This window comes from Tympanuchus pallidicinctus, unplaced genomic scaffold (genome assembly GCF_026119805.1).
Source record: "Tympanuchus pallidicinctus isolate F22 unplaced genomic scaffold, pur_lepc_1.0 scaffold2, whole genome shotgun sequence".
Classification (NCBI taxonomy): Eukaryota; Metazoa; Chordata; class Aves; order Galliformes; family Phasianidae; genus Tympanuchus; species Tympanuchus pallidicinctus.
Window position 1 is genome coordinate 33,344,102 of NW_026294721.1, and position 25,081 is coordinate 33,369,182.

Sequence of the window (25,081 nt, forward strand, 5' to 3'; positions counted from 1 at the left end):
GCCGCGTCCGCGCCGAGGGCGCAGGCTCTCTCCTTGGTGCTGAACGCCCGCCTCGGTGGGACGGAAGTAGAGGAATCTCCACCTCCTTTGGGGAGGGAACGGTGCAAAACATCCAACTTAGAAAACGGTTTAGAGGAACGTCTAGGGACTTTTTTTTTTTTTGCATATATGTTTAGTACTGTTGTTAATTTGAGGGATGCCCAAAAATTATCTTTGAGAATTCTTAATTCAAAAATTCCACCCACGATTTTGTAAGTGGCAATCAGATGTATCTGTTCTTGCTATGAGTGGTGGAAAAACGTGCTGGAAAAATTTTTTAAATGATAGACCTCTTTGCCATAGGTATTCCATGAAACAATGTGTTATTAATCTCTGTTTTTATTACATCGTGTGAAAGCAAAAGAGAAAGAAAATAGCACTGCTGGCTGTAGAGAAGATAGGAAGGACTTCTGGATGTTGATGGCATATTGTTGCTAATGTATTTTAGAAGTCGTGTTGTTAGATTGTTCTCATGAGGTCGAAGAAGTGGGAAAATGATGATTGGTTTTGTTCAGTCACCTCATTTTTGACATCCACTCCCACTTCAGTAAGCCAAACATTCGGGCTTCATATTGATTACAGCCCATGAAATCCAAATATATAATTAGTTCTGATGTTGCATATATGGTAGATATATATATATATATATATATATATATATCTACCATATATGTAGTAGGCAGGAATATAAGGATACGTTACTTAGTTGTAATCTTTTTGTAATCTTTTTCTATACCTTGCGAGCTGTAACTTCAGTGTAACTTCCTTGCTTGAGAAAGTTAATTATTTTGCTTAATCTTTAATCTTGTAAGACTCATTCTGTGGGTCAGATGGTTATTTATATATTTGTGTATATATCAGATGCTCAAGATTTTTTTTTTTTTTCCTGACAAGTATAGCCAAATAAACTTATTGTTCCAAGTAGATGGAACCCATTCAAACATGTGACCTGATGCTAAACTTAAGTGTAAAGACACTTCTACGTGTACAAGTAAGAATGCTTATACAAAGCTGATTATATGCAGCACCTGGGTTACAACAGAAAGGGTTTAAAGTGAATGAGATCTACGTCATGTTGAATTGCAGATTTTTGGAGCTATGGTGACCAAGTCAGTTTTCATATTATATGCTCTTGTTTTAAATCCATAATTATTACTTCCAGTATTAGTATAATTCATAAAGTTATTTTATTTGCAACAATCTGAAGCACTTAGCTCTAAGAAAATGGAGTTCTGGTGCCAGAAATAACAAATATATTTTGTAAAATAGGTTATACTACATACAACACTGCAGTTCAGTGACAGTATTATGTAACAGTATAGTATGATTTCTGAATGTAATGAAGTATTGTATCAGATTAACAAACAAACAAAAAAAAAAACACAAAAAAACTCCAACCATCCTCCTTTTGATTGTTCATACAGGTCAATGGAAAGACTCTCACACAAAGAGAAGTAAGAGGACATTCTATTTTCATCATAGGTGATGGGATTGGTCAGTCAGGGACACAAGTGAAATATGTCTGAGTACCTTTCAGCATATAATTTGGTTTCTGTGACTTGATCTTGAAATATGCCCTATTTCTTATAGCTAATGTAATTTAGTAGTAAAAAAGATGGAAAACAAAGCCTTAGAAAAGGCCAGGTCATTATGTCAAAAGGCATTCAAGTGAAAATCTTGAAAATGCTTTTATCATGAAAATGAAAAGTTCTAAAATCTTAGCCTCCCCCTTCACTTTCCTTGTTTTCCAGTGGTAGACACTACTTCAGGTTGCATGAAGGAGGCAGATGTGCACCACGTGGGATTAGAAAAGGAGTATTCCTTCAGAGCACTGGGCCACTCAGACATGGCACTAGGTGCCTGCTGAGGAGTAGAATGAATGCAAATCCCAACCAACTACCTCACTCATGGCTATGGGTGCCCTTACAGAATCGTCTTGCTTGGAAAAGACTCAGTATGAACAAGTTTCACCGTCAACCTGGCCTATCAAATCTCATTACTAAACTGTGTTCCCTACTGCCACATTTCCATGTCTCTTAAATACTTCCATCACTTCTCAGGGTGAGCTGTCCCAGTACATGACCATCCTCTGTGAATAAGTTATTTTTAATGCCCAATCTAAATCATTCCTGGTACAACTTGAGGCCTTTTTCTTGTGTCCTATCATCTGTTATTTGAGAGAAGAATCTAGCACTCTTGCTGCAACCTCTTCAGGTAATTGTAGAAGGTGATGGGATTTCTCCTCAGCCTGTTTTTCTACCAGACTTAACAGCTTTAATACCCTTAGATGTTCCTCATAATTTCTGTGTTCTAGTCCCTTCACCAGCTTCACTGCTCTTCTCTTCACACCCTCAAGCTACTCAATATCTTTCTTGTGGTGAGGGGCTCAAAACTGAACTGAGTATTCTAGGTACTATCCTCACCAGTGCTGTGCACAAGAGGACCGACACTTTCATAGTCCTGCTAGCCACGCTATTTCTGATGCTTGCCAGAATGCTCTTGACAGCCTTTGCACACTACTGGCTCGTGTTCAGTCAGCTGTCAACCATCACTCCCAGGTCCTTTTCTGCAAGACAGCTTTCCAACCACTCTTCCCTAAGCATGTGCCACTGCATGGGGTTGTTATGACCAAAATGCAACACCTGCTAGTAGCCTTGTTTGATGTCATATGCTTGGATGGGACCTGTCCATCCAGCCTATCCAAATTCCTATACAAAGCCTTCCTGCCTTCAGGCAAATTAACAGACCACCCCAATTTTTTATCATCTGTGAGCTTACTTGAAAGTTTATTTGATTCCCTCATCCAGATCACTACTAAACAAGATGTCACTGAGAAAAATATTAAACTATTGTGTTGCCAGTGGAGCTCAGTCCAGATTGTCAAGTTGCACCTACAGAAATGGGGACCCATGTGAGTGAGCTTCTTGCCAGCAGATCCAACAGAAGCAAGTGCAGTGTCTAGCAGTGTCCAGGAAATGCAAGGAGGGAGCCTGCAGAATGCATTGCACAGTTTGGGAATCAGACATGGTAAATCTGCAGCACTCTTGGCTCCTTCTTTGTATTAATAGCAACTTCTGCCCCCACAAGATCAAAACTGGAAGCAATAACAAAAGATGAAAGAAGTTAATGCAGGAAGGTGAGGTCAGGAAGTAAGATGAGAATACATATTGCAGTGTTGAACTCAGTAATTGTGGTCTGATTCAAAGTCTATTTCAATCAATAAAGTGCTTGCTGTTGAATTTGGTGAGCTATCGCGTCAGGTCTCGTTTGACTTAATTAAAATGGAGAGTGACGTCAATGTTTTCAGTCAATATGATAACAAAAATTAGTGATATTTAGAACTAATGCAATGTAGCTATTATCAGAAAACTGGAAAATGGACACTCTTGCCAGAAATACATATCTTTAGTTTATTTTGGATTCTAGGAAAAAAAAGAAAAAAAAAAAGGATGCTTCTTGAACTGCTGTCTTTGGCACAGCTGCAGTGTCTCTTCCTTATGTCTAGGATGTTCAAATCAAATAAACTGTAGGCATCAGTTTCTGAAGTGTTTTTTTTTATATCCCTTTCTTGGTGTTCAGAAAGCTGGTAATGTGTGCAAAATCACTGCTTTGTCATGACATAGCTTGGACAGTAATAAAGGATGACTGCAAGGGCTTTTAAAATTTGAGAATTACAGTTTTTATATCTTGCCATATTTTTGGTTTGTAAGCACCTGCCTATAGCAATGGTACCTTGAATGTGTAATTAAGCTGCAGAATTTTGCTTTAATACATTGTAGATGCTGTAAATTCAGATGTATTCAGACAGAGTCTGAACAAACTCTTGGGTATCGGCCTTTGAGTATTGCTAAATAAATTAAAATATCTAACACAGGTGTCCCTCAATCTGAAATGATTGGAAGGTGGGAGAGCACCTGAAGAAAATATCATACTTTTGTCTTCTACTCTTTGCTACCTCTGAATTTTAGCTGTTGTTTGAGGCAATAAACTTTAGTCTCATCCCGTAACAATTGCTCATAAATCCTTAGTATCATTACATGCTTGCTCTTATCTCAATTTCTTCATCTTCAATATAGTAAAAATTCCTTTATTAAGAACAGATTAATACTTTCAGTATCTCTGTGAAGACAAAGATAGATAAGCAGTATTATTTTTTCTGGTTTGATCATGAATTACATTTAAAGTTGCCGTCAATGCTGAACCAAACAACTTGAAGACAGTAGCCTGCTCGTCAAGGAAAGGTGTGGTGTTGCAAATACTACTGTGGTGTTCTCAGTATGTTTCTAATACCACTGAAAGTCTCAATGCTGTGAATTATACCCCATTTATGGGTATAATTATGTTTTCTTGTATAACAGGAAAAAGGAAAGACATTATCACTGGTCTGATTTGTATGTATTAATATATGTGCTATAAGTTGCCTTTTTCATTTCTTGTTCTCCATTGTTTCATTTTAATTACAAATGTAGATGTAATCAAGGTACAGAAAAAAGCCAGAGTGCAGTTTTGTGTATCATGTTTTCAGTTCTGATTACAGTGATTGTAGTGATACTGCTGTCTTTTCTGGAACACACTGTCCTCACATATTCAGCAATGTGAGAATGAAAATATGTGGAGCTTTTTAAAATCTTAATTTTTTTTTCTTTCAGAAAAATATAAAATCTATGAAGAGTGGATATGTGATTGTTAAGTGACTTGTAGGATTATTGTACCTTCAGAATTAGGACAATTGCTGGTATATATGTGAAGTGAACAGTAAGTAAGGCAGGAGGCTATTTATAAACATAGTGTGTATTTCCATAGTTAGCTCTGTGCTTTTGCTTTCAAAAGAATTAGTTTGTCTCCTGTTGTAAGAATATGTAATTCTGGCTGAATATGCTAATATGTGCAATGCATCCAAATTGGTTTAGATAGTTGAATTAAGTACAGTGTTACGCTGCTCTGGCACTCCATTATTTTTGTCCCTGTCAAAAACACTCCATCTTCTCCATGCTCATTCCTTAAGAAACAGCTTTCACAGATTCATTTCCCCAATCAAAGGGAGAAGGATGCCTGCTTCTGACACTGAACCCTGCTAGAGTATCAACAGGGAGGAGAGGTCGGCATTGTTTTTGTGAGTAGGGGTGAGCTAGTTCTGCAAGTCAGCTCTCAGCTCTCTCCAGGTCACTGGCGACTGTGTCATGTCTCCATACCTGATCTAACTCTACCTTTCAGCAAGGAGGAGAGGTATAAATCACTGCACAGCTTGTATGGGCAGAGGCTGTTGTGGCCGCGTGCCTGAGAAATTACATATAGATGCGCTTGTTAAATATTATGTGAGTTAGGCAGCACAACTTGTAGGGAATGTAACTCTTGGGCAGACTTTTGGTCTGTCTTTTCCAGAAGGGTCTTCTTCAGTGTTGGACTAGTGTTGAATTGCCCAGTTCTTGTCTCTGCAAAACTATTGTCATATACTGGGACAGGCCTTCCCCATTTTTAGCTGTCTGAAACCAATTTTCTTTTCCAGCCTATTTCCTGAACGTGCTTACTGCTTAGAACTAGAAAGAATGGTTTCCATTTTGGGTTTCAGGTGTGAAAGGCTTTTCCCACTCCATCATTTCCTCCTTTTTCTGTAACTCTGGAAATTATGAAAACAGGTTTTGAGTCACGCTTTCAGATGCTATTTCTAAGCTAGGTTTTAACTTCTTTCACTGCCCATGTGATTTATGGGGAGGGAACCTCATCTTTATGAGAGGGACCCCTGTTAGTGGATATGCTTCAGGGAAGATAATTGCTTGTTTACATCCTCTCTTCTTGTACTCAGTTACTGTTGATTTTCATCCAATAGGTTTCTGTAGATGGAAGGTGCTGGTTTGTTCAGCAAATCATGTCTGTCTACCTGCCTATCATGAAAGCTGGCAGTTAAAACCAAGTGCTGAATATAGCTATGGCTAATAAAGCACCACAATGCAAAAGCAGTTGTCTCAGGTTAAAACAACAAAACCTGGAGAAATTAGGAGATCAGGTCAGGAGGTTAATAATATATCCAATTTGTAAACCAGGGACTAGGAACTGTAACCCTAATTAAGTACCCACACAGCTGCAGATCACTTGATGAGGTTATTCACTTGAAGCCTATTCACAGATGACACTGGAAATTGTACAAGTTGAGATCTTAAAAGATTCATTACCCCAAATGGGAATATGCTGAATCTCAGGAGTTATGTTATTTCTACATTTAGAGCTAATTATGTCAAGTAGATTTCAGGGAAAAAAAAAAAAGAAGAAAAAACAAAAACAAACAAAAAAACCCCAAACAAACAAAAAACCCAACCACCTGAAAAACCCAAATCCAACCAAACCCTTTTTCCTGGTGTTGTGTTCTTTTTGTGTTGTGCATCTGCCTACTCCTATATACTTCCCTCCTACACACTGTTTATGGCAGCATCTCTGTGTTCTGTTTTTCTCATCTAGCAGCTTTGCAATATGTTTTCTGTGTTAAGGGGGAAATTGTATTGTCTCCATTTTGCTGAACAGATCTTGAAAACTTAATCTTCTGATTGATGTCTACAGCAGGATTGCTATTTGTTAAGATCAGGAAAATGCTGTATTCACAGGGCAGTGATTAGCCATTCTCTACTTTTATCAGGGAAATCTCACTGTCTTGAAATCGAATGCTTCTTTCCTGCAGGGACATTAGCTGTGTGAAGTATAAGTGATATGGACTTGATGTATCCCAGAATAGATATATTCTTTCCCAAAGAATCTATTAAAAACTACTTTTTTTGCCTCATGGTGATTAAATACCTTCACATCTCTTTGAAATTGGGAAAAAATGTTTATGGTACATAATGATGAACTCTCAGAACTGAAATTCTTTCTCAGTGATGTTAGGAAGAATGTTTGCTATTTCATTTTGTCTCACCGGTTGTTCAAGCATCCAGTTTTTTTTCTCTCATGAAGATGGGTTATGAAGAACATCAAATTCTTTATTGTCCTTAAGTGAATTTTCCAGAAAAAAAAAAAAAAGCAAGCCATTTGAGACTGAGCTGATGAATGTGCATCATCAGAAGATGACAAACAATTTAATCAACACTGATTCCTGTAAGCCTTTCAAACCCTGTTGTGTTGTTTACATATCAGGACTTAAGCTTTTAGTGGCTTTAGGATATCTTAAAGCACAATTCAGGAAAATCATAAAATCAAGACTTGTACATGTGGAGGCCTGTGATTTCATCTTATTTTCAAATTTCCTGCTTAAAATTGCTCAAAAAGTTTGATTTAGAGGGCCAGGATTCAAAATTTGCTGAAATCATCTACCCTACCATAATGTCAGTCTTTGAGCACTCTAAATCACTAATCCAGTTACCCTCCATGGATTTAGGCTTATGGATAAGTCTGAATAGTTGGTAGTCTTGTGTTTTGTTTTACTTTTCTCAACTTCAGCATTATTTTATTTCAGCGGGTGATTTTCAAGTGTGTAGGTGATAGCTTCAAATATGTTTCTGAACATGCTACAGATGGAGGGCTTAGAGGGGAGGGCAACCTGCAGTCCTGTTAAAGAATCCAATTTTCTAATATATTTTATTCCCTTCATTGCTTCCTCCTGTCTGGATTTTCTGATGGCTGTTGCTGCTGTTTTCTTATCGTTAGCTTGGCTGTCCCGGTTCCTTGAGAACAACCTGGAGATAATCAGCCTGTATGGACAAGGGATGTTTGCTGGCACTCTGAACTCCATCTCTTCTGACGTTTTCTTCCATTTTTGACCAAGTGGGCAGATGACTGGCTCGAACAGTCACAAAATAGATGCCTCTGTAACATTTCATTGCAGAAAGAAATGCTTTATAAAAATCTGGTCTTGAATATTTCTGAAACTGTCAAAGTGATGTCTTGTGGAAATAGCACAAGCCATCAATAACGATTAGTTCCATGGTATAATAAATGGGCTTAGTCTATGTGGACAGCGCACAACCAAGCTTCATGAGTACAAGAATAACATGAGATCAGGATTAGTCCTGGCCTGCTTGAGCTGCTGCCACATGAAGAGCTCACAAGACATCTGTTAGTGTTTCAGCAGTACTGTGTTACAGTGAAATTCATGGTGCTCAGCTTTAGTGGCCACTCAGCCAGATTCAGTGTGAGATCGAGGAATACACTGCAAAGGGAAATCCAGCAAAGAGTAATCCTTTATTGGCTTTGGTGACATTCAGTGCCTCTGCACCCCTGGGGGCGGCCAAGGCTGGGCTGCAGACATCTCGACTTGGCTGTGGGCAGCAGGTTCTCACAGGGCCTGCCTGGCACAGTCCGGGTCCGTGGTGGTGGAGGGAGATGAAATGGGATCAGCTGCCTGCCATGGACTAATGCAAAGCTCTTTTTATCTATGTATGTCCTGTTTTGATAAATAAATGCTTGACGCTAGTAGTGATAACAGTTAACCCAGGGAGGTGAGAGAGGAGCTTTGATGTGCTGGTTTTAGCTGGAGGATAAGCAATAAGGGAATGACAGACCCATCTGTCTCTGATATTAATGCTAGAAATTAATGCCACCAAAACAAATGGCTGGTGGAGGGAGGGGAGAGACTAATTGACAACGTGTTCTTTCTGTCTCTTCTGGTCTCTCTTGACCCACAACTCCAATAATTCTTCCCCATCTTCAGCACAGGCTTCTCAAGTTTCCATAGGAAGCACGTGAAAGCAGCTTTTGGCACTGCATAATAAAGAGCAGCACACTGTGGGGTATTATTTTTACCTCGGCAGAGCTGAGCAGGGCAGGCTGAGCCCTGATTATACCATGTGCTCCCCTCCCAGCGTCTCCCTCCCCGCTGCATTGGGCTTGCTGCTTAATGCAGCGCTCCTGATGCAGGCTCACGTGGCTGCGTACAGGCACAATGAGGGCTTGAGCATCGCCGGCTGCGCTGAGGCAGAGCAGGCGCTGCCTGCAGGTGGGCTGCCTGCACCCGGCAGCTCTCGCTCCCATTTCCTACCCACCAGCTGGACGAGAAGGGATGGGTCGCCAGGAAGAGAAGAGAGGGCAGTACATGCCAGGCTCCCGCACCCAGGCGCAGCGGCAGCAGTAAGTCACACTGCACCATTTTCTTCTCGCCCTGCAGTCAGGCAGTGAGGAGCTGTAAGGAGCTGCTCCCTATCTAGCGGGTGGGCATGCTGAAGTGGAGCCTTCCTTCCAGACAGGAGACGCAGCTTCTCTGAAGGAATCCCTAGAGACCTTCTCAGTTTGGTGCTTTGTGCTCAAAGGCCAATTCTTCCTCTCCAGCTAAGCTCATGTTTGCTTGCAGTCACAGCTGAGCTGAAGAGTCTCCTGCCTGCTTGCAGCTATTTGCTGGCTGCACTCTGACTGCGAGCACTTTCACATAGTGCATGGATGTGGCTCTCATGCCCCTGAATTATGGGTGCTGCAGAGCCTTAACCTTTCCCGGGCTGTTGGAGGAGTGGATTACTGCGCCAAGTGCTGGCTGGTGGTGAGCACCCCTGCAATAAGACTGACTCACCTGGATACACCTGCGTGGGGGGCACAGCTGCTCCAACATGGCTCATGCAGCTGCTTCCATTAAAAAAGTTCGGGAGTCTGAACTGGAAGAGAGGGAGAGAAACCTTGAGAAGGAAAGGAAAAGGCAGCGGAAAATCTCTAGGGCAGATCGCAAGCGCAAGGTATGAGGGGAAAACCTACCTCCTCCTTCTTCCCCCTGAACCCTTCCTTCTGTCTGTGTGGTACTTTACAGGGGTTCACTGCCATGTGCAATGCTCTATCACTCGTTTCCCTTCCCCATCATCTCATTTTTTCCCATCTGCATCCCTTCCCACCCTGTCTGTGCCCTAATGAGGCCCTAGCCCAGCCGCAGTGGGACGGGAGCGCTGCCTGTCATGGCAGCCCACAGCCGCACAGTGAGTGTGCCCATCAGGGAGACATTGGCACCCCCAAAAGCACCGGGAATGGATGTCATTGCTCAGTAGCCAGGTGCTTCCTGCCTCCAGCTCATCTGAAGAAGTTGGCAGGGAGGGAGGTGGCTGTGGTGGTGACTGCAGTGTGGAAGTGCATTTCTGCACTTCACAACTGCATTTTTTCCCCGGTTTCTGATTTTTGCCTTTACTTCCCACACTGGTAGCAAAAGTGCAGCTAAATGCTGCGTGAAAGATCCCTGGGGTGGATGAGCTGGGTGGCTGTTCAGGGAGGTATCAGTCACTGATGCTGTGCTAGCAGCCGTGATTCAGTGCCTTTATACTGCACACTGCAGGTATGTTTGTCTGCCTGTGGCCTGAAACAAGTCAGCAATTTGTTGCGTGTTTCTGTCAGCTGCTGGTGGCATTCTGATTCTGTCAAGGCCTATGTAGTATTTAGAGGTTTCAAGTTTTGGGAGGATTCTCCTCATTTATAAGAAGCTGTTATTTTCCTTCTGCATTCGAATACAAAATGTTCTGTTGCCTTGGAAAAAAAACCAAACAAACTGTAGAATAAAAAAATAAATATAAATGATATATTTGCCAGATCACTCTATGGTTTCCAAGGACACAAGTAATGTACAGTGAAAACATGAAAACATAAAAAGGTCTGAAGCAGCTGTTGAGGAGAGCTGTAGTGCTGGGCTGCATCAGGACTGCCTGTGTTAATGCCTCAGTGCTGCTTCTCTCTCCCATCTCAGGAACCTACTGACTTTGGTGTATGTTAACTCGTTCACCGACACTGTGATTTGATCCATTCTTATAAATATATTGTGTAAGGGATAACAGCAAGAGATATAATTAATCTGTCCTATTTTTCTTTTCTCTCACATTGCATATATACTCAGATCTCTCTGTAAAAGGAAAAGGATCAGAATCCAGCACTGTGACGTTTGAATTTACAGATTCTTTTGGCGTAAGATTCAGGAGCAGCCATCTGCTGCCTTGGCATACCTGAGAAATTCTGAAGTCATTTTATATTCAATCTTATGGATTTTACATGCGAAACTACATAATTTAAGTAAAGTGATTGAGGCTGTTGGATTCCTTTGAGACCTGTGGGTACAATTTCCCCGATTTCTACAAGGCCCCATTTGCAGAATGCATTAAGTTGCTTTGCAATTCTCTTTATCAAAACAAGAATGTCATTTCTAGTGTATGCAGTGTTTGGGTGCAGGGGCTGCTTGGGGCAGATTGTGATTACTGTCCTAATCCCCTAAATGGGACACTGCAGCATAAGGTAGTTTTTGTGATTACATTCCTGATTGAGGAATTCTCTGTTAAATAGCCTTTCTTTTTTGTTTTCTAATGTTTGTTTCTTTGCTGGAGAGTCTCTTCTTCACATTTGCCCAGTACTCATCTCAGTTATTTAACCACAGCATGTGTTGTTTTTCCTGAATTTCATATACCTTGTTTCATAAATGTGTTTCATTCAAACATGTATTCTACTATTTTAATTAGAGTGGGATGGAATTAATCGTGCCCTTCCTGCTATCTCCGTTCTGAGAGTGCTGCATCTCCCTGGCTGGGAGTGGGCTGGCTCAGGCTGTGATCATGTTAGCTGTAATATCTGGTGGTGCAGGCTGTCGATCAGGTTTTTCAGATCTAGGAAGCACCGGTAGTCATTGCTTAGAAAACACAGAGAGCATCACAGAGTTTGCTCACCTTCCTTTTGAATATTCAGCAGTGGACCTTGCTCCCATCTTCCTTTCACTGCAGCTGTACCTTGCTGTTACATAAAGAAGGGCTTGGCTGCACCTTCCACTTGCCTTCCAATGTGTGGGTGTGGGCTGGGCCAGGCATCTCCCTCTTGCTCCTTCTGCATGAGACGGACAGCCACGCAAGTATGGCTTTGTTCAGATCTGTGTACATGCCCATACTGCACAGAATGCATAGCATCAAGCAGGTCATACATATATGAATATGTACACACACAGATTCATGATACCCACAATCTCCACTAAATATGTAACATGCATTATGTAGAGTAGATAAAATGATGTTTATTTCTTTGCTGATGTAGTTTATATCTGTATTTTATATGTTTTTTTTTTTTTAATATGTCATGTTGCTGATGAAATACAAATTGTTCAATATTGTTCAATCGTGTTATGAGAACATGTCCTAGTAGGTGCAGAGCCCTCTCAGTTTTTCTCAACTTCCTTGGAAAATGGTGGCAGTCAGCAAAAAGTATGTGTAGGCCCATGGGAGATGAAAGGTAAATGAATATGGATTGTCTGCACTTAAACTCTTTTAGCATATGGATTATATGGTCCCAGCTTCGTGATTCATTAAAAAGCTCTTCCACTGCAGTGACGAGATTTTCAGTACAGCAGAGACCTATTTTGTTTCTAGGAACAAAAGTGAGTGAATATGCTGTAGTAAGCTATTGTTAACAGCCTTTTTCAAATCCTCGTGTATTTTATATGCATGTATCTCTTTATCTACTGATCCATGGTGAATATTTGAACTGCTGATGTGGCGTTGGGATGGAAACTTTTTTCTGACCCTGGAAGATCTTGATTATGCAAAAGAGGTCAATGAAGAACTACAGCTTTATCTCTTCCTCTCTGGCAGTATGCTGGGCAGCTGTTAGCGCTGTCCTGTGCCACTGCCCTCCAGAGATACTGCAGGGTGTGGGATCTTTGTGGATGTGCCCAGATGCTGGAGTATTTTCCTTAATGCTGTTTTGTATTGTGATCATCTTCTGTCTTGATGGCAGCATTACAAACCTTCACTGTAGCTTCTGTGTCTCTCGGGTAGGACAAAATCTTCCTAAATGTCACTATTTTTGCTATGTGACATAGTTCTGGACAGTAACAACACGCTGGTAGTTCACAGTCAGGAAAATGACCTGCATCAGCAGGAATCTTGCTTGGATGCTGCTGTGTTTGCATGTCTTAGGCATCTGTAGTTTTGTAGAGATTAACAGAAGTATTCCTTGTCCATAAATTGGCAAAAAAAGGTGTTCATAAGCTGACAACAAAAGTCAGACCCTTCAGACCCTCTCCTCCATTCCTTCTGACTTGATTTCTAAAACCAGTCAATGAGGATAGGCTCTAGTTATCTCGCATTCACATAGGTAATTCTCATTTATGCATGCAGTCTTTTCCTGCAGTGTTGAAAAACACATACTGATGCAAACGCAGAATAAAATGTGCATATAAACAGTAACAAAAAAATGCAGTCTGAATAGTTGGATACCTGAATGTACCAAGAGCATTAAAAAAAGCCAGGTGCCAACAGAGGAGCAGGTTAAAATCTGTAGATAGCATCAATGTTCAGGCATGACTAACTTAGTTCCAGCCGAGCTCAGGTTGTATGAGGTCCAGCTCTGCCTGCTGTATGATGCCTGTGTGCGATAGCACACATCTTCTCACTCATCTTCTGCAGAGTCAGAAGAATGAAGGGGTGCAATTACCTTGGTGGTCACCCACTGAGTCAGTGGCAAACTTGGAAGTACAGCCTTGGAATCCAGCTTCCAAAACCCTGGCAGTATGTAACATGTTCTTGCTTTCCCATGTCTATTCTGCTTATAAAACACGCAGAGCTTCCTGACTGTGCGTGTGACAAGTGTTTAAAAGATCTAAAAACAAACCCCAGACACACCCCAAAAATCTGTTACCAAAAATTTATTTAGCTGCTGAATAAAAGTGATTCTTGCAAGTATAAAAATGGTATACTGATTCCTGCTACCGTTTTACCATCAGTGCCGAGGACAGAGTTTGGCCTCTGGGCTCTGCTGTCAATAAGTGGATATTTATTTAGTATTTAAATAATTTTTCGAAGTGTTTTTAAAAATTTATTATACTATATCATTTTTTAATAAGGCCAGCCTTACAGGATTTCCTGCAATAACTGATGTATTCACTGCTCCTAGCCAAAAGAGATTGGGAAACAACAGCGTATCAGAGAATTTTGTCCTTCACTTGACACCCTAAGTACTCACATACAAAGCTCACATGCAGCTGCTGCTTCTCAGCAATATCTGTAGAAAGGCAAGGCTGGAGGGAGAAATAAAGGGCTGCTGCTGTCTGTAAAATTCAGAGGCATGGAGAAAAGTCAACATTGAATAGATGGATTCCATTGCATAGCTGCAGAGGACAGTAATTAAATTTTCTTTGTGTTCTTTCAACATCAAGATATTTTCTTACATTATCACCTCCTTTTTAATGAATTGAATAGCAGAAAGAAATCCCATGTTCAGTAATTCCTGTAGAAATGAATGTCACTTTTGTGTCTCAGAACTGAGAAGAAAAGCCCATTTGAAACTGGGATATACTTTGAGCAGGAGAGGCTTGTGGAGCAGGACTTCACTCTTGGTCAATTGGTGTTCATATGCCAAATACAACATCTCCTCTGGTGTGAACATGATGCAGGATCTGTGAAGAATTTGCATTTGGCTAACGAAGAGTAAGAATCTTGCACTGCTTGACCTCTCTCTTTTTGGAGCCTTAAGGCTTATAGCAGCTTTAACCTCCTGTTTTTTCTTTAGCACTGAATACGCCCTATCTGTTCGATGTGCTGTTTGTTGCCTTGACGAAGATTTTTGTGATTCACTAGGATTTCTAGATGTTTGAAATGCTTCTTCAACCACAAAAACAAAACAAAAAAAAAGCCACAAACCTTTTTGTTTCATAACTGTTTGCGTAGATGGTGCCTATTCCTGATGACTTTTGAGCATTTGCCTTCTACACCTCAACCTTCTGTTTTCATTATGTAGATACTTCTCAGGATGAAAATAATACCACAGTTTGATTCCTTATTATAAAGTGCAGCTTCTTTTGGTGACACTGTATTTCATAATAAATTGGGATTTGTTGCTTCAGTTTATAGATGTGGTATCTCAGAGGAGTGATATGCACATAAATGCAACACTGAAGCTTGCAGATAATTCTGTTTTGTTGGTGATATATTGAATAATTTACCAAGCCACTATTATGAAGTTTAAATTGGTCCTTTGCAAAAGTTTACACAATGTCCATTCACATATAACATATTTGCTGGACAGGCACTGTCATTGCACTTAGTGAATGCAGTGTTTGGCATGTCTTTCTCAGTCACGTTACCTACAAAGTTTAGTATGGGTTTAGCCTGTACGAGGGAATCCAGTGGGGCTTTAAAATAATTGCAGGTTAAGCTTTGTCAGCCTTCTGCAGGTGGAGAGTGCTACGGTAGTGTCAAATATCATTATGTGTGTAGTTTATTTTTCTTTGAGAATTTTGCATTGTTTGCCATAATTAAACTGGGAACAAATGAACAATATGCAGAAATGAAGCAAGCCTAGCAGTTGTATTAAAGACTGATGATCTCCAGTTCTCTTATTTCTAATAGGAAAGGAACAGTCTTCGTAACAAGTTTAAATTTACTCACCGTTAGGCTTACTTCTTAACAATACCATGATTTATATGTGGCTTTTAAAATTTAATTTAATTTCCTTGGTAACTTTTGAAAGACAAGATTTATTTGGTTTTAGGAAATTCTTTGTAAGTTGTATTTGAAAACACATCATTTAGATTAGCATGAGTTTTGTATCTTGGATGAATATGCCTCTTTGTGGCTTTAGGTGAAATGAATTCATATCTGAGACACTTGAGAAAGCATTGTCTGTTGAGAGATTGATGAGCTACTGATTGGCTAGAAGATTGTCATTAACTAAAGACAGTGGCAGTGCTCTTGTGTGTCTAATGAGAAGAAGCTTTGGACTTGATCTAGGTCACATACAGCATGGAATCCACTGGTACTTTCCCCTTCCATTTGTGAAGGGTAATAGATCTGGTGTGAGTCTTAAATTCTCTCTTACTCCCTCATGGTAGCACAGGGAGGCCTGGAGTGGGTGATTATATTATAATCCTTCCAAAAAGTTTGTGCAAATTCTCCTTCAAGCTTCCATCATGAGAGAATGGGGCAGGAGGAATAGCTGTGTGGACCTTTGCTGGGGCCAGCAGAGCTGCTGCTTGGTGGGAGCTTGTCCCCGCTGATGGCTGGGACTGTGGATCTTCTCTCAGCATGATAAGACAGTGTGATAGAAATGGAAGTATCTCCTTTTCTTTCCTCCCCAGTAAAAATAAACCATTGGGCTCACAGCACAGTTATTTGGATACTGTACGCGGGAGGAGTTAGACATGTTCCTGATACTTCATCTGTCCTTTTGCATTGGCAAAGTTTTGTATCTCAATCCAGCTATTTCAGTAATAAGAGCTTCTGTTGAACTTCAAAAGTACAACAGAGAGAAATGCCAAAAACTGCCTTAAGTGACTCTACCTCTCATGGTAGAAATTTTCCAGAATTCTCCAGAAATTTAGCAAGTGTCAGTCCTACTTATCAGGATCTATAAGTGATTTAAAATAATAATAATGATAATTGAGTCAACATTTATGCATTGTGTGAAATTATCCCCAATAATTATTAGTGGCTATTTGATTGTTGATTTGTTTTCTTTCTTCTCTGAAAATGTCTTACGTCCTTTAGATTGGTGACAGCATCTCCATCACTAGAAGAATTATTACTTTGTTTGGGCAATTTTCCGTTGAGTAATTACAAAGATTGTTTTAAGGGAGTTTCTACAAATGCAGGCCAGGATTTGGGGAGGGAGGGGGGAAAGGAAAAGAAAGAAAGATATATAAATGTAAGATGCTAAACTGTGAAATGTCAAGACTTTAGGTATCTGGTTTTTGTAATTTTGTCCCTCAGGCTTTTTCATTGCCTCCTGGGGAAAGTTTGGCACCTAACAGAAGTAAATTGTGGCACGTGAGCATTGAGAAGTCATATTTTAATGATGAGATTTGGAAGCATGCCCTGCTGTATGTATACGCCAGCCTACACCACATCCCAACCCTGGAAACAGTGAATATGTCCATAATCCATAATGGTTCAATAGGATTACGTGTCTTTCAGGCAGCAGTTCTTCCCCTGAGATGAGGTCTTGCCCAGCACAAATTCAAAGCACAACTGGATCATGTTTCTGCCCTGCAACAGAAATTGTTGTTCAACCTTTTCTTTGTGAACATGCATATTAGTATGGCTTCAGAATTTAAACAAACATTTTTGGGAGCATTTATCTCTTGATTGAGTGTCTATTTGAATTCCTTTAGTGTTATTAAGACAATATAGTGAAAATGGAAACAAGCATTCTATGTATGGTTTGGAATGCTGACTGATTTAACTCCTTTATGATGAATTTAAAGCAATTTAAAAATGATTTTAATGCTAATGCCTTAATTGAGTTGTTGTGTAAATTAGTCATTAATGAAATAACTGGATGTCTTCCCTTCAAGTCCTGATCATATTTGAATAAGGAATACAGATTTAGGAAGTGATGTTCATTACTTACAGCATCATACTAAAGACAGGGTAGAGAGTAGGACTAAACAAAGGGTAAATCTACCCTCGATAATTAAGATTTTTGCTGGCCAGTCTAACAGAAAACTTCCCATGGTCATTTTCAGTTCTAGAACATTAGAGCATGTTCCATATAGAGACCTGAACTTGTCTTTAGTTAGAAAAAACTTGCCCTGATGTCAGTGAGAGCTGTCTGTGGTAGGTCAACAATATCAGTCTGGGAGTCTGGGAGCATTTCTCAGGTGTGATGGAGATCACTGCATTCCCTGTGGGATCTATTCCTGTGTCCTGACAACATGTTGTGTAAGTTCACAAAGCTATTTTTAAGAAGTATTTTCTATTTCTTTCAGCTTGTCACAAACTTTAACAGCCTAATAGTCTAATATTAATATATTTTCTTCCTCAGAGTTATAGCAAAATACTACAGCTGATGGTAAAACTGCTTCCATAAATTAACTCAATTATTCATGCCCACACAGTACCTTTTATGTTGCCTTGATAATGCAGTCGCTCTTTGTAGATTTCCTTTTTTTGTTGGATTTTTATTTTATTTTTGTAATATTTTCTGTTCTCTGCATTAATACTAAGCAATTCCTTTTGTAGCATCAGTCATTGTAGCATTGGGTAGTTTTGTTTGAACCTGTAATTGTATTTGTTTTTCTGTCTGGAAACTTGTTATGTAGGGGAACATCCACAGTTTTCCTATACTACCTTACATCCTGATGGACACACCTGTTAGCAGCCTCATTGAGATGGAAATGAAGCCCCAAGTAGCTCAAATCAACAGCTTTCCTCACCACTCAGTGGAGTTGTCCAGCTATAAATAGGGGTAGATATTCTGTGCTGTTACCCAACTATATACAGTATTAAAGCATGCAGTATGAATTACTGAAACCTGTCAGATGTTGTTAAGTGAATTTCAGATGGTTCAGAGTTGGCACTGTATAAGGTGCTAATATGTTGGCACTGCTCAAGGGTTTTCTCTCAGGTAATTATTTATAAAAGTTCTATACATCATACATGCATCTAGTAGAGCTTGCTGATAGTTTTTCAGGGATTGGTTTAAATCTATGTCAATGCTTATTCCTGTACTAAGAGCTAGTCTCATGCAGATCAATGCAAATAAATTGAAAGCTGGCCTTTTACTAGTAACTGAAAACAAAGGCTACAGTTAAATAATAATAATAATAATAACAACAACAACAACAACAAATACATATTTGTAGTTACCACCCATTTGTTAATGCTAATGAAGAATTTAGCATGCTGACCTCTCCAAGAGAGGCTGTTTATGAGCTGTTTAGGGCTTCTGGAAGGAAACAGTTTTAGGGAAGACAATCTAGGTATGTTTCAGTATACAAATTTGGTATTTATCATCTTCACATCCTCCAGCAAAATTTGCACCAAGTATGACGGAGTATTGTGGACTCTTATCCTACAAAGAGAGAAGAAAACAAAAGGGGAAGAGAAAGATCAGTGCGTTAAAGAAGTTGTTTGCATGTGCCCAGGGAAGTTCATTGGCACTGTCTGTGAAAGAAATGGAGTCATCAGGTTGTGAAAAAGTTTACTGTGCTTATTATTTGGAAAATATTAATGTGATGCTGCTGTTGTACCTAGCCTGAGGAAGGATATAGATTTCTTTTCCGTAGTAATTCCATTTCTGTAGTTAAAATAAAGCCAGTATTGGGGCGCAGCACTCACTCAGAGTAGATACAGCCCTTATTTTCCCAGGCTATAGAAAATGGTTCCAGCCTACAGAACTGTTATGCCTAACATTTCCAAGCTGTTTTAAGTTAAATAATTTAGACTTGGTTTTAATTATTTACTTTTTCTGGCTTATGCTCTGTTAGGATGTCTCATTGAGGCACGTCAGCGCTCAGCATCCATGGAGTGGGCAGCACATCAGGAGAGCTGCTCAGAGAAAAGCTGTTAGTGCCTCGCTGCCCAGGGCCCTAACTGCTTCTGCCACTCTATTACTGTTCCTTTTTTTTTTCTTTTTTTTTTTTTTTCCTCCAAAGCACTAATGCAGCAAAGAGGAGAGGAATAACATGGATCACATTGAAAATACCATGGCTGCTGTAGTGATTAGGGGCTGAGATGAATCAAACGAAGCCCTGATCAGCTATGTGGGAAGAGCTCTAGTGAGGGCTTTGCTGATGGAACTGGTGTTGGCCACCAGAGCAGCTGTCCAGAGGATGAATCTGCTGCCTGCACTTCCAGGCAGTGGGGCAGATCCCATCCCCCTCTGTTAAGTCAGGAGCAGTGTAGGCTAACCCTGATTTAGCCTCTGCACAGGGCCTTTGCAGATTTAGTATCAGCTCTTTTAGTCACTACTGGAAAGAGGTTATTGAAATAATATGGTGGATACTTCTCTGAAGAACTTACATTTGTTTATCAAAGTAAAAGATGTAATTGCCTATTATTGTTTTCACTGTTATGTGAGCCTTGAACTGGCATGCTACTGTGTGCAGAGCAGGCTTGGCTTTAATGCTTCTGAAATCATTTTGCAAACAGCGTTTGATGGAGACAAAAGTAAATTAGTTTTTAAAGAAAAATATGTTATTTTGACTGGTCAGTCAGGTTTTTTCGTGGGAATGTGTGGGGACTCCATGGCAACTAGATCGAATACATGCTGTGCTCCTGGTCCCGCTGCTGTGTGTAAAGCTGCCAGCCTGCATTCCCAGCAGCACCCACGCTGCCCACACAGCCCCAGCACCTGCAGCACATGGCAGCTCCAAGGAATGGCTGCTGCTCCACGGGTGCTTTCAGGATGGCAAGAAAGTCCCTCTGATACTTTTTATCTCCTGGTCTTCATTCTCACAGCAGCGACATAAAGTCTGCATCCTTGTCTGAAAAGGCAGAGGATTCTCTCGGATGCTTTTTGGGAGTGATTTATTTACTAACTCCTTCCTCGGACATAGGCACTAGCAGTGTGCATCTTAGTAGTGCTATTTCTGTGAAGGCGAGTGTGGTGTTAGCCTGGTGTTTTGTGGTCCGGAAAAAGATTTCCCAAACAACTGAAACCAGAAATAATTAATAGCTGTGCACAGAGCCAGCTCAGTAGCAGAGCTCCGCATTGCAGCACGAGGCTTCCCACAGGCTGGGGGAAGGACGTGCACCGCTGTCTTCCCCATGCTGCAAAGGAACTGGGGCCTTCACCCCTGTGTTCTGTTATTTGGTTACCCTACAGGTCTGCAGTGTGGCATTGTGGATTGATGTACAGTGATGGAAGCAGCACAGATACAATGCAGTTTGTTGACTCTCTGTGGCTGCAGCATGCCTGATGTAGGGGCATGGGATTGTGTTGAGTTATGCAAGCATGCCCGAGTTCACTGAGGATTCATCCCCAGAGCATTTGTTTTTAACCTTCAGTGCAGTACTTTGATGAAAACCTGAGTGCACGTCTGCTTGGCAGTACTTGGTAATTTCAATAAAATTTAGAGGAAAAGGAAATTGTTTACAGACAACCTGGAAGGAAACAACTTCTTGCTTCAACTTATGAATAGGAAGGCAGCTGGAAGGCTATGGACATCAGTTTCCAGTTTCTCAGTTTAGCCATATTCAAGTCAGCTGGGTGGAGTTAATAGTCACATAATGCTTTATTTCTACCAGGAAATCATGGTTATTTTGTGTTGTCTACACTGGAATAACAGCAATCATTAGGCTAGAAGCCTGAAATACAACATGAGGTACTTGAGATTTTTCTGCAGAGTGCTTGTGAGGAGTCACCCTCCTTCTGGAAAAGAATTTTGAGACAAACAATGATCATTTGTAGGCAGGGAGCTATAAGTAAAGATTATCAAAGAACACTAGGTTTTATAATAATATAATCTTAACTTGTTGAAAACCCTGAAAGATTTGCTAATGATTTCAAGAGATTTAGGATTTTTTTTTTCTGGAACATTTCAAATAGAAGATAATTCACCTCATATTATGTAACCATCTTAGTGCTTTATTTTTTCAGATGTGATTTATGAACATTTGTTCAATTTGTGAAATGGAGTTACGTGGTGAAGAGAGGGATTTATTTATGGTGGAAAATAATATTAGGCAGCTATACCTTCAGGATTAAAATGTTCTTTTGATAAGTTGCATGTTCTCTAACCTTCCCTGTTCAAAACGCTGAGTTGGTTGCATGAGGAGAGCTTTGGCATTCAAAAACTATTTATAAATTTTAATAATGTTCTAAAGATAATAATTAAAGTAATTAGCAGGGATGAAAAGAGCCTGAAAATCACAAATGGAATTTGAGAGACAAATTTGTGAAGCCAAAGGGATAAAACGAAGGCAGTTTTTTTCCCGTCACCAAGAAACACATGCCATCAATCTATGCCTTTCCAAGAATGAATATGCTTCCTTCAGTCTTGCAAAGAAGCTAGCATGCTTCTAACCCATCTCGACATAAATTCAGAATATTCTCCACTTTTGCTTTTGAAAGTATTTTCCAGTAGTTGATATCCTTCCACCCAGTAGCCCTTTAGATTTGTTCGCATTGCTGTAATGACCAGCTCAGCAGGGGCTGTCTGAAATAGTCTCCAGTTCACTTCATAATGGTATATATGCAACAAGCAATGACACAGTCCCTCTGATGGAAAGATGCTTGTTCTGGTGCTGTATGGACTCAAACTTTATACAGTGAGATAATTAAGTGATATACATTTTGTTTTGTTTTTTGTTTGTTTCCTTAGATTATTTAAATCATGTTATGACTTCTTAAATTATGTAAACTGTTGTATCTTTGGATTCCTGAAGACTATTCATAAAGCCACTTTAACCTCCCCCAAATATGTGGGGATAGGGAACCCTGATTTTCAGTGAGAAATAGAATCAGGCAACCAGCAAAAATCTTCACATGTATATACCTATACATAGGACCTATAAGTCCTACGTGGATAATCAAAGGAACCATGGAACCATTGAAGTGTCCACCTGAAGAATAGTGCACTTGAATCATTTCAATAAAAGAATCAAATAATTGAGCATGAACTCCTGTCCCAATAGCATAATGTTAAATATGTAAGTCGGGGTGTCATTGGAATTTCTAACATGGAGTGAAAACTTGACTTTGCAGGGTTTTGGGATAAGTTGCTAAGCATTTATCTTCATAAAAAGTGAAATAAGGTCCTTATGCTCCAGTTGCACAGTCCTGCAATATTAGAACCAGGGCCATTTCTTTTTAGTGTCAAGAAGAGAGTGTGTTGGTTTTCTATTTATACTTTCTATCCACGTCTGAGAAGAAACCCTAGAAATATTTAAGAATTCAGTATCCAGTGACAAGCTAATATGCTTTCTAATGAGATTTAAGCTTTTGCTTCTTTGTATATTTTTCGTATTCTTCCAAAGGGAAAAATTCTCTGATTTAAAGTGCACTTTTAGAAACAGTAGGTTTTATGTTAAGGAAAAAAAAACCCACAGAAGCAACAAAAACCTCAACAAAAACAAAAAAGCACATATTGAAACCTCCCACGTAGACAGAAAATGCTGATGACCTCACTGCTTCCAGAAGGACTGAGAATGCTTGACTGTTGTTCAAAGAGACTGTGGGATCTAAAGAAGAGGTTTTCCTCCTTTAATTTTGTCGGTCGCGGTCCTATAGTGAAAGAGGGAGCTGGAGCAGTGACTGAGAGAGGATCACCTAACCAGGGATAAACGGATCCCACTGAGATCCAAAGACAAAGATCATGTGGACTTCAGTGGGTGTTGAAGCAGGTTTATAGGCAATGGATAAGAATAGCCAAATATTCATTTAATGAGACAGCTGCTTCCCATGTATGTGGTGTTGATCTCTTCCTATGAATGAGTCATCTTTGCAGCAATGAAAAAAAAAAAGAGAATTTCATTTGTCACTTTGAATGCAGTTGGACTTTTCAGAAGTCTCACATGGGATCTCACATCATGTTCGTTTCCTGGGAAGCAGCTTGAAGTACTTAATTATACGAAATCAGTTTCTGTTTTAGAGTATTATTACATAGTATGTATGTTTATCAAGGTTTTTTGTGGTTTTTTTTTTTTCTTTTTTTTTTTTTTTCTTTTTGGCTATATTTTTTGCATGCCTTATAAAATACTTCTGGATTTTTTCCTTAACATTTTTGCCCATTCTGAGTACTAAGTACAATTCAGTGGGAATGGTAGCCTAACTGGTAAGGCATTGGGTGAAGACCTGAGCTTGGGGCTTTGCCAGTGACCTCTGGTTAAGGTCTGAATCTGGCAAGAGTTTGCTTTGCAGTGTGCAAAATGTGGAATTGTATCCATTTTGCTTAGCAATTAGCAATAGTGATAATGCCAAACTGCTATGATTAAGTTAGGATATTTATAAATATCTTTTATTATTAACTTTCAAAAGACATTCTAGTTAGAGAAACAGCTGCCTTATCAGAAACGTGACAAACAGACACTTATTGAAATTCATAGCAATATTTGAATCTATCTTTCATTTTATTAGTGTTGATGTAAATGGTTATACTTCTGATTTATTCTCATTTAAATATCAAAAAGAGAAGTTTTGCTTTTGTTCTGAGGGATTATCAGGCTGGAGATCCTGAACATATTCAAGAAAAGTTTAGAGCAGTATTCCACAAAACAAGGCATAGTTTCCAGCAGGCTGGGAATGCTGGTGCTGCTTCTCTATTGCTTTTTCATTTATTGTAATCTCGGGTAGCAGGAACATCATAAAGAGTAATGCCTTCCTAATTCCTCACCAATATGATATAGACTAAGGACCTATGATACTGCACCAATAATGTTTCTGTTGATAAGGATTAAATTGAGTCCATAGGACTTGCCTGCTTGCAGCAGTTGTATGAAAATGCCCTATTTCCTGAAAGAAAGCATAACAGAAGTCTTTTCCTTTGATAAATTGGAATAAATTTCTAACCCTGTATATTAACAACTGTGCTTACCTAATTGGAAACACGTTCATTTTCCTTTGCATGTAGTAGAAATTCTATGCATCTTCGTCCCATTTGGTATTACAAAGATGCTGGAAGGGAGAAAAACTGGATATCTAATGTTAAAATAGTGCATTGGTGAGGGAATGGTTTGTAGAAGCCTGTGACCTATTTTCCATCTTGTAATTGCCTCTGGGCCAAATGTTGGTGCTCAGCCATAAAACCCAGATAAACGAGCTGTGAGAGTGACAAAAGGAGGCTGGTGTGAAGTGATAGGAATATGAAAGGGCTCTGCAATCAAGGGGTGCTGGGTGTCATGAGAACATATAGTGTGATTCTCTGATCCCAGTACTGGTCCTCCATCCACTGCTGTGATTGTGGGACTTTGTGAGGGCCAAGGAACAGAGCCTGGAGAGCGGTCATCACAAGGGATTTCCTGATGCTAGGAGAAGCTCTTGAATAGTTCAAGGACATCATTTGATAGTGGTAGAATATTACATTTATAATGAAATACAGAATTTAAAATGCTGTTAGCCCTTTCCTTGCCGTATTTTTCATATTGAAAGAAAAGTACAGGCTTTGTGAAGGATTATTTTATATATAGATTTTTTTATTTCTTGCTGGCAGTAAATTTTATTTTATATTACTGGATGTTTGCCTTTTGTTCATTTTGGTTGACATTAATAGAATTTCCTAGCATCCGATATTTGTTCTGTCTCCTTTGATGGAACTATAAACCATCCATGACGTCTGAAGGACTGCACTGAGAGAGTTGCACTGATTTTTTTTTTATTATTTTTATTTTTTAATTTCTTTTAAGATCTGTAACCTCAGTTTGACCAAATATAATACCAGTAAATTTGGAGGTCAGAAATGCTGTTT

The 25,081-nt window shown here is 39.7% G+C and overlaps 1 protein-coding gene across 2 annotated transcripts in view; it reads left to right on the top strand.

Moving 5' to 3' along the window:
* Positions 1-8,932: 8,932 nt before the first annotated feature.
* ANK2 (ankyrin 2) overlaps positions 8,933-25,081 on the top strand; it is a 175,876-nt gene continuing 159,727 nt past the window's right edge. The window contains exon 1 of one of the 2 annotated variants that reach the window (XM_052683268.1): positions 8,933-9,683. In XM_052683268.1, coding sequence (XP_052539228.1) covers positions 9,561-9,683 — 123 coding nt within the window. In that variant the 5' untranslated portion in view covers positions 8,933-9,560. The remainder of the gene's footprint in view (positions 9,684-25,081) is intronic. The other variant, XM_052683282.1, reaches the window with a different exon arrangement.